Source organism: Helianthus annuus, chromosome 5 (assembly GCF_002127325.2).
Source record: "Helianthus annuus cultivar XRQ/B chromosome 5, HanXRQr2.0-SUNRISE, whole genome shotgun sequence".
Lineage (NCBI taxonomy): Eukaryota > Viridiplantae > Streptophyta > Magnoliopsida > Asterales > Asteraceae > Helianthus > Helianthus annuus.
Window position 1 is genome coordinate 54786885 of NC_035437.2, and position 10619 is coordinate 54797503.

At 33.5% G+C, this 10619-nt stretch overlaps 1 protein-coding gene across 1 annotated transcript; it reads left to right on the forward strand.

The window, feature by feature from the left end:
- The first annotated feature begins 8164 nt into the window (after positions 1-8164).
- On the forward strand, positions 8165-9103 carry LOC110942928. Its single transcript, XM_022184688.1, has one exon. The coding sequence runs from the start codon at positions 8165-8167 to the stop codon at positions 9101-9103; it is 939 nt and encodes a 312-aa protein (XP_022040380.1).
- The last annotated feature ends 1516 nt before the right edge of the window (positions 9104-10619 follow it).

Genomic DNA, 10619 nt, shown 5'->3' on the forward strand with positions numbered 1-10619 from the left:
TTCGTATTTAGCGATAAGGTAGTAGATAATTCAAAAAATAAAAAACAGCTATTTATAATTTATATATGTATTTATAATGTTAATTTTATACTTTTTATGTATAAATTAAAAAGTTTAAGAACCAGATGTAAACTACTGAAGATAGAGGGGGTTAAATGTTTAAATACACAAACTACTTTTACACTTTTTAAGTAAAAAAATACAAGTTTTAGGGACTGAATGTAAACTAATGAAAGATAGAGGGGTTAAATGTTTAAATACCTAAACTTATTTAAACCCTAAAAGCCTAAAACACTCATATACGCAGCCGCTCTATTCTTCTTCCCCCTTCTTCCTGGTTTCCGGCTGAAAGCAGCACCGTCGCTGGAAAATTTCGCCTGAATTCGCGTCGGAAGTCGCTATATCGTTGCTATGTGGTCGATATGTACCTTGTAGCGGCATATGGCCGCCACGCCATACTATTCGCTATAGCGACCACCCTAGACGTTATTGATAACTATGGATCCATCTTACTTCATTCCGGATGAGCACAAGTGAACTAACCCCAAAAGAAACAAACAATTAAAAAAACACACACACAATAATGATGAATTAAATAGCTACACTAACATGATAGATTGAAACTCTGAGATTTCAAATAACTTATATTCTAAAACAATTACCAGATCCAAAGTATTAAGACAACAAAACTAAGTTTTGCCAATCACAGAAAGCATAACCTCATTTCAAATCCACTTCCAATTGAATAACACGCTACTAGTTACAAAACTAATTAACTAACAATAAACATTAAACAGTGAAATGATTTAAAATCAAACCGTCAATGAAGATACGAATGATGAATTGATGATTAATCTGGAAGATTCGATACTTGCGCAACAATAACAAATAATAATCTAGAATAATATAACAAACATAACCCATCATCATCATACTCAGTAAATCCCACCAAAAGCAAAGCTAAGGTAGGGTCTGAGGAGGGTAAGATGTATACAGCCTCAGTGGCGAAGCTTGAGATTTCCGACCGGGGGTCGAAAACGTATATACCCAAAAAATTCTATACGAAAACTACACACTCTCCACTACTGAGCGAAAAGTTCGACGGTCGACCGCCCCTTCCCGCCCCAACAAAGTTGCGCTCTTGGACAACCTTGCCACTACCCGTGGAAATAGAGAGGCTGCTTCCAGCGAGACCCCCGACTCGTTAGTAAAAAAGGCCGATTAGTGCACGTACCCCTTGTCTTCCGGCTATCAACACCAACACATGATGCATGATTAAGCTTTCGTCGCTTTTAACGTTATTTTCACGAAACTAGTAAAATAACATTATAATTAGTGCAACTTCGCCCATCCATATATACATTATATCCACACACCGGCCGGGCGTGATAACGGACATAAATGATAACCTAAATAATGAATAGTGAAATGATATAAATCGAATCGTAAACTAGAAGATAAGAATGATAAGACAGTGATTAATCTAGAAGATTCGATACTTACTTGACAATACCGAATCATACTTAGAAGTACGTGATTAACATAAACATTAAACAGTGAAATGATTTAAAATCGAATAGTCAACTAAATGATACGAAGATAAAACGGTGATTAATCTGGAAGATTCGATACTTACTTAACGATAACGAATGATAATTAAGAATAATATAAGAGGCTTTTTGGTAGCCGAACCATTAAGAATTTTACCAACGAGAAGTTAGAAGAATGTGACATGTGATGATTTACCATTCAGAGGTTACCTCTTAACCATTCAGACTTGAGGTTACCTCTTATTCATTCAGAGGTTTTAAACCTTTAAGAGGTAGCCCCTGAATGGTCATTAAGATGCTACCTCTTAATGGAACCATTAAGAATTTTACCAACGAGAAGTTAGAAGAATGTGACATGTGATGATTTACCATTCAGATGTTACCTCTTAACCATTCAGACTTGAGGTTACCTCTTATTCATTCAGAGGTTTTAAACCATTAAGAGGTAGCATCTGAATGGCCATTAAGAGGCTACCAAACAACCCCTAATAGAAATATATGATTAACCTTACTCCGTGTGATATGGATCGAAGAACGATTAGCAGATCCGGTGGATTTGATGCGGAAAGCGTAACAGAGATTCAAGAAGCCTAATTTGAGGGAGGGAGCGAACGATATAGAGAAAATAGCAGACGAATGGTGAGCTCCAGCAATGCGTTTGATTGGTCAAACAATCAATGTTTTAAAAACCGGTTTTTAAGTATTACTGATACTGATGGGTCAAAGAAGTAATGTTTTAAAAATCGGTTTTTAAGTCATATCGGGTTGTGCTCTAAAATGGTTTAATCGGTTGAACTGGGTTGTATCGGGCGGTTGAACCGGGTTACTAGTTAACCCTATAAATTCCACAAAATAGAAATTCATCTCAAAAAACAATCCAATCTCAAGTCTCAACTATGATTTATGTAACTGATTATAGTTCTATATAAAAAAAACTATTTTTATTGTAAACTATTAAGCATTTTAAGAATATTTTTATTAGTTATAAACAATATTGAATTGTACGAGGTGGGTAGGGGTGTTTATCGAATCAAATAACGAATTTTCGAATTATTCGAATCGAATTTTTCGAATTTTTTTACTTGAATTCATATTCGATTTGATTCAATTATTATTTGAAAGTTGAATTCGAATAAATTCGATTTAATTCAAATTCACCCTAAACAATAAATTATTTTACTTTCATTTTTTTTAAAGTACTACAAACTAATTACATTCAACATTAAATATAATAATCTACAAAATTAATTAACTATCAATATGTGAAAACACAAAAAATTAAAAGATGGGTTGGTTTTCAGTAGCGATTTAAGTTATGTAAAAATTTAGAAATAAGTAGTATGGACTATTTATCAGTAGGTTTGTTAATGTAATGAATAATAAACTTGTCACTTATGGAGATAGATCATAATTTGGCCAAATTTAGAAATTATATGTGTGTGTATATATGTTTGTGTGTGTATATACATATATTAAAAAATTATATATAAATGGAATTCGAATTTCGAATCGAATCGAATTGAAAATCATAAATTCGTATTCGATTCTAATTTGATTAGTCGACTCGAATACGAATCAATTCGAATTCGAACCTTTTTAATCGAATTCGAATGGAGTCGAATTTCGAATCCGAATCGAATTCTGAACATACCTAGAGGTGAGTAACAATTTCAACAACGACGAAATATTGGAACAGAAGGCACTAGGTTAATTACCGGAAATATGGAACATCAATATTACCTTAATATTGTATTTTATTAAAATTAAGAAATCAAATCTTAAGATAATGCAAACCGGTTCAATGGTTTGAACCGGTAGAACCAGATTTACCGCCGGTATATAAGACATACCGTATTCGGGTTTTACCGTCCTTTATAGTACCGGACTCGTGTCCGATATCCGATTTAACCAATATAATTGGCCGGTTCATACTGGTATTTAAAACATTGCAAAGAAGAGAGGCTCCAAATAAAGTATTTGCAGTTTGGATCCTTAATTTTTAGAGTATGTGCAGTGTTCAAGCCCTATAAGAGCATTCACATCTATTTCACCATTTTTTATTTTAAATTACACTAAAAAATACCATAGTTTTTTTCTCCTTTTCAATTAAATAATATTTTCTTTTACTTTTATTATTACCTTTTTCTCTTTCCTGCACTCACAACCACTTTCAAAATATATTAAAAAATTATAGAAGGTCAACAGTGTCCCCTAAAAAATACAGATAAATGGTAACATTTTCTCTCTCCTCCATTCACAATCACTTTTTATACTCTTTATATTATAAAAACTTCACTCACACAATTTGGTGGAATAGATGTGAATTTTCTAACGCCTTAGTTATGGGGTTATATAACTTGAGTGTGTAGTAGGGTTTTGAGGAATGATACATTAAAAAGTGTGTTTTGCCTAAGTAGCCTAAGAATGATTGTGACGAAGACATGTGACACTCCTTATAAGTAAGTAAGGACGTTTTGGTACTAAAACATTTTGGTCCTTATAAATAGGAGTAGGGATGAGTACGGTACTCTTTCGGTACCGAAAGTACTAGTACCGAAAAACGGGAAAAGTGGGTACCGGTACCGGTGTTTTACCCGTAAGTAAATGCTGGTACCTGTACCAAAAAATGGGGAAAGCGAGTACCGGTACCGAATATGCCCGTTACGGTTCGGTACCGATTCAGTACCGGCACCCGGTACCAATTGTTCATCCCTAGGTAGGAGTGTGAAGATGACATGTGCCACCCATTTGTTTTCTCAAAAAATACAACAAAAGAAATCCAGTACAAAAAATATAACACAAAAATATCTAATACAAAAAATATAGCAAAAAAATACAACACAAAAAATCTAGTACAAAAATTCGAATACAAAAAATATAGCATAGAAATTTTTAGTACAAAAAATCTAGTACAAAAAATTCAGCATAAAATTCAGCAAAAAAAAAAAAAAAAAAATTAAACACAAAAATGTAGTACAAAAAAAAAATGTTATACACATAGAAATACAACACATTTTTTGAGTTTTTTTAGTTGTCATATTTTATATAGCAATATGGTACTCAAATTAAAGATAAAAAGACATTCGATGTTATGGTGAAATTTTTATGAAAAAATAATGTGGTATAAAAAAGTTATAAACGTTTACAAAACAGAGGTGAAATATGCATGTGTCTTGTATGTGGAAAAAGAAAATCAATAAATAGGATTTTCCATAGATACCCTTACACTCCTCTTTTTTTTTTTTTTTTTTTTCTACATTTTCATCTTAACCATTGATTTAAAAAATGAAGGGTTAAGATTCATTCTCATCCTACTTATGCAAGATATCATCTTAACCATTGATTTGAAAAATGAAGGGTTAAGATTCATTCTCATCCTACTTATGCAAGATAAACTTTTTATTTGATCTACCCTGTGGGGTTATACTGTAACTCTTCGCATTTTTGTACTTTCCTTATGTAGAAAGTTGTATTCCTTTTTCTATTTTTAGAAACATTGTAATTTGTATTTCGTTTCAATCTCGAGACATTTTCAATCTCGAGACATTGATTATAATGGGAATTCAGAAACAACAAGATCTTTCTTTTCTCAGGCGATTCAAGGCCAAAGAATTTCCTGCTGCTACCATAATATTCATACATGTTACCTTTCATATTTGTGTTATATACGCAACCAATTTTTAATTACGTGTTTATACGCAAAACTGAGACTTAAGATACACTTTGTATACTTAAAAACAAGTTAAAATACAAGAAAACGACATAAACTAACCTAGTTACAAAGTGCAGAGACTAAAAGTGAGCAAAACCAAAAGCTTTTCCATCTCCTTTATCCTCCAATCACCTTCCACCCTTCTTTAGCCAATCATATTTCACCCTTTTCCACCTCGTTTCTCCTCCAATCACTTTCCACCCTTCTTTAACCAATCAGATTTCACCCTATTCCACATCCTTTCTCCTCCAACCACATTCTACCTTCATTAACTCTCAAACCCTAATCCACACTTATAAATTGAATAAATTCAAGCATCCACCACCTTTTAAACACTTTCCACACACCTAATAATCTCTCAAGTTCTCTAATCCTCTCAAATATCTCAAAGCAATGCAAAAACATTCAAGTGTTCTAAGTGAGTTTTCACTCACTTTTCTTAGAGCATCCCCAATAGCTCATTTTTTGGGGTTGTTTTTTTTGCCATATTTACATGTCATCCATTTTTGGTTATTGTGGGGATCATTTTTTCAACTCATTTTTAGCACATGTATGTCAATAAAAATTAGAAAAAAATGGATGGACGGTGGGCCATGATGAAGATTATTGGGACGGGTGGTCGGTTGGGTGATGAAACAAAAAAAATCTTAAATATAAAAAGAACAATATTATTTGTAATTAATACATATAATAAAACTAAATATTCTAAAACTATTAATATAAAATTAAATATTATAAAATTTAAAACTAAAGTTTTAAACGTAAAAACAATACCTTATTAGCAATTATCAAATAATATAAAATTATCCTTTCAAAAAAATAATATAAAATTAAACATTCTAAAATTACTTACAAAAATATCTTTAAATTTATAAAGTTATAAAATTTAAAACGAAAGTTTAAAAAAATATTTTAAGTTTTTTAATTTATTACTTATAATTTATCTTTTAGATTTTAAATTAACTTTTAAATTTGAATTTTTAAAATTTTCCTCCAAACCGCTATATTTTCAAATTTCAAATTTAAAAATTTCCCACCCAAAGATCATACATCCAAATTTCAAATTCCGAAATTCCATCCGCTCTGCTCACTATAAATACAACCTTCATCATTCATAAATTTCATACCTCAATCCCTTTTATCTCCTAAACCTGTCCTGAATTAGAAACCATGAATTCAAACACGAATTCGTTTTTGCAATTACTTGACGATTCCAATCCTGATGAAAACCCAAACCCTTACCAAAACTTTGTGTGTCCATAATTTCAAGGATACCCAAACACCCAATTCCCAAATCCCACTTTCTCTCAATTCTCATATACTGGGTTCACTCACTATTCAAATCCTGGGTGAACCCATCCTGGGTTCACCCAGTACCTAAATCCTGGGTTCACCCAACACCCGAATCATGGGTTCACCCAATACCCAAAACCCGAGTTTACCTAATTCCCAAATAATGGGTTCTCTCAACCATTAACTAACCTCCCGCAAAGTCCAACTATCTCAATCACTAAAACATCAACGGTTGAACCACTCACTGGTAGTGTAGATGAATCCCCATCCCCACAGCTCAAGGCCGCCAAAAAGAAAAAGGGCAAAGCAGTTGAATCTTCAGAACCACAAAAAAGACAATTGTGTTCAACTGAGGAAGAAGTCATTCTCACAAAGGGGTGGCTACATATTTCAAGTGACGAGATTACTGGGAACTCCCAAAAGAAAAATGATTTTTGGAAGCGCGTCCATGCATATTTCACCAAGGGTACCAATGTGAAGAGAACAGTGGACACTGTGAGAACTCATTGGCATATGATAAGACCAAAGGTGATGTCTTTTAACAACATCTACAATCAACTATTGGGCCAAAAAATAAGTGGTTGTTCTGATGACGTGTTACTTAATCGTTCCCGTGAAATGTACTAAGTAGTATGGAGTAAAGGGAAAGAACCAACCCCAGCCTCGTAGTTTATGTACCATCATGTTTGGGAGATTGTAAGAGACCAGCCTAAATGGAAAGAACAAACGTGCAAGGAGGGAAGCCAAAGCTATAGCAGCAAAAGATCTTTTGAAAATATCTCATCTGATGCTAACAACTTTGACCTCAACGATGATAATGATGTGTCGGTTGAGGATTATAACTTCAATGTGGAAGAGCTTCCTCGCCCTATCGGCACAAAGAAGGCCAAAGCAATGGCTAAGGCTAAATAGGCTAAATGTAAGAATAAGGGTGGGTCATCAAAAACTGAAGACCCCATGGAACGCTTTCAACACTTTAGTGACCTTAAGATATCTGCCTATGATGATATTATAACCCAAATGCGTGAATATGTCGATGTCAAACGCAAAGAGAACGAAGTGCGTGAATACGAAATCCTTTTTAAGGATACAAGCTTCATGACTCCCGAGCAACTCGCAATGCATAAAATTTATTGTAACAAAATTAGGGCAAAGTATGGTATTTAGGTAGTTTAATTATTGTAATTCTAATTATTATGTTTAGTTATTGTAATTTCAAATTATGTGACGTTTGAGTTTCAAAATTTGATGTAGGATGGAATGTGAAAAGTTGATGTAACGTTTGAATTTCAAAATTTTCGAAATTTCAAATTTTCCCTCCAACTAATTATTTTTAAATTTATTTACTTAATTTTGATTTCTTATTTATCTTTTTATTTGTTAAATAAAACAATTAAAAATTCTTAAAACCCAAAATATAGCCATTGGAATTTAAATTCAGAATATAGCCGTTAGAATATTCCCGTTTTTATTTTTAAAATTTCAAAAATTCCCTCTCCAAACGGCTATACTTTCACTATAAATACAATCACTCACCTTTCATGTACTCCACACCTTACTTCTTCCCAACTTTCATCTTTCTCTCATTGTTTCCAATTCTCACATAAAAATGAGTTCTAGTGATAATGAAAGTCCGTATGCATCACCTCCCGCTTCGCCATTTATGGATTTAGCCAATAGAGCATTGCATGAATTGATGGATGATAGTGTGGAAAAAATGTACGCGGACATGTTAGAGGCACATGTTGCTGAAAGTTCTCAAAGGACAACAAGAAAACGTAGAACTACATTGAGGAATCATGAAGTGGGGGATGCTCGTATTTGGAAAGACTACTTTTCTCCACAGCCGGTGTACCCTGAAAATTATTTTAGACGAAGGTTTCGGATGAGTAAGAAACTTTTCAACCGAATTCTCGAAGGTATTTCCCAACATTCTCCCTACTTTACTCAAAGATATGATTGTTCTGGTAGAAAAGGCCTTTCGCCACACCAAAAATGCACATGTTCCATACGTCAATTGGCATATGGCACAGCAGGTGACCTGCATGATGATTACATAAGGATAGGTGGACCAACTGCTGTCGAATGCCTTCAAAAATTTTGTAGATGTGTTATTGAGGTTTTCTTAGTACAATATCTAAGAAGGCCAAACTCTTCCGATATAGAACGTCTACTGGAAGCATATTCAACCAAGCACGGGTTTCCTGGAATGCTAGGAAGCATTGATTGTATGCATTGGGCTTGGAAAAACTGTCCAGTTGCATGGAAAGGTCAATACACACGAGGTGACCATGGATATACCACCATTATGCTAGAGGCAGTTGCATCTTATGACCTTTGGATTTGGCATGCATATTTTGGAGTAGGGAGCTCTAATAATGACATCAATGTGCTGAATCAATCTTCAGTATTCAACCAAGTCTTACAAGGTAACACTCTTCCATGTAACTTTACAGTTAATGGTACTTCGTATACAAAAGGATACTATCTTGTAGATGATATATATATCCAGAATGGGCTACATTTGTCACACCCTGGCCGCGTATAACATGCAACCGCGGCGGAAACGCCAGGGAGTGTTGGAACAGAATTAATTGTTTCATAACCATGGAATTTAAAGTTACATTTTATTTATCAAACAAACATGTTACATCGTTTCAAAACAGGAAATAAAGTGTTTATAACATATTCAAGCTAAGTCTATCTTCGTTTTATGTCTCTAAGGCACAGGTCCGCCCTTGTATCACAATCATCATCCTATACGACAGCTCCTGAAAACACATGTGAAAGTAGGTACATCAGCATAAAAATGCCTGTGAGATACATAGGTTTTGTGAAGATGGGATTCATGACTTGAGTTTAAAGAAAATGTTCAATAACAGTCAGTCATGAACCTTGTAATTTGTTTTGTTTTGTAAATCGTATGAAAACGATAAGATCAGATGATATGTATAAATAAAGTGTAAGGTTAAATAAATAACCTAGTAAAATGAGTTTGTATAAGATAAGTTGTTTGTAAAAATAATGTCTTGTGAAGAATATGTTATTTGTGTAACACGTAATATGTCTAAACTGAAATGATTTAGATAACGCTACGATATGTAATATTATACAAGCATTTATATATAGGAAGTACCAGCGGCGTATCCACCATGTTTGTACCATATTACATATGCCACGTTACTCAAACCATTTACCCAAACCAACCACCATGTAAATTGTTCATGTATAAACCAATTCTCAAGTGTTATTGTGTAAACCATATCGAAATGTCTATGTTCAATGTAAACCACCAAGTATGTATATCAATGTCAAAATGTTTATGTTTAATGTAGATCATGTAATGTGTACCCAAAATATATCTTGTATGGTAAGTGAGATGTATCAACTAAACCATATGTAAAATGCACAAATCAAGGTATTGAAGTAAAACATGGTTTAAATCAACGTTATGTTTTGTGGAACAATGCATGCTATACTGATACAAACATTTATGCGGTATTGTAAAAATGCATATATCCAAGCCTTGAGACTGTGGCGATAAACCCTTAAACAAATTAATGGTTTATCTAAGTTATGTATATCGAATTCGGTCATTCCTTCCAATCCAAACAAACCCAGGATTTCAGGAACGGGAGTTGTCAATTCCTATGGTACCACTACCTACTAACGAATGGCGTGATCAATGTTAATGAATGTATTGTTCCATGTTAAACAAACCAAATGTCATACCAAAATGTAGGCATGTGATGAATAATTGTACTAAGTACGCACACAATGGGCATACATAGCATAAAAGTCATGTGAATCAATGTACTAGCATGCTCAGTCAACATACATAGCAGAAATGTAATGTGTTAGGATCTGAGGCTGTCATGATTCGTGTTTGTTTGCATAAAACTAATAAGTGCAGCGGAAATGAGTTGCAAACAAAGTAAACACAAACAAAGGAAAGTATAGATTGATAAACAATTGCTTTTCATTGAGTCAAATGATTGAAATACAAAGCAAATGATTACAGTAAAAGCTTACAATCTAAACTCCCCCTCAGCCTGATACACCAG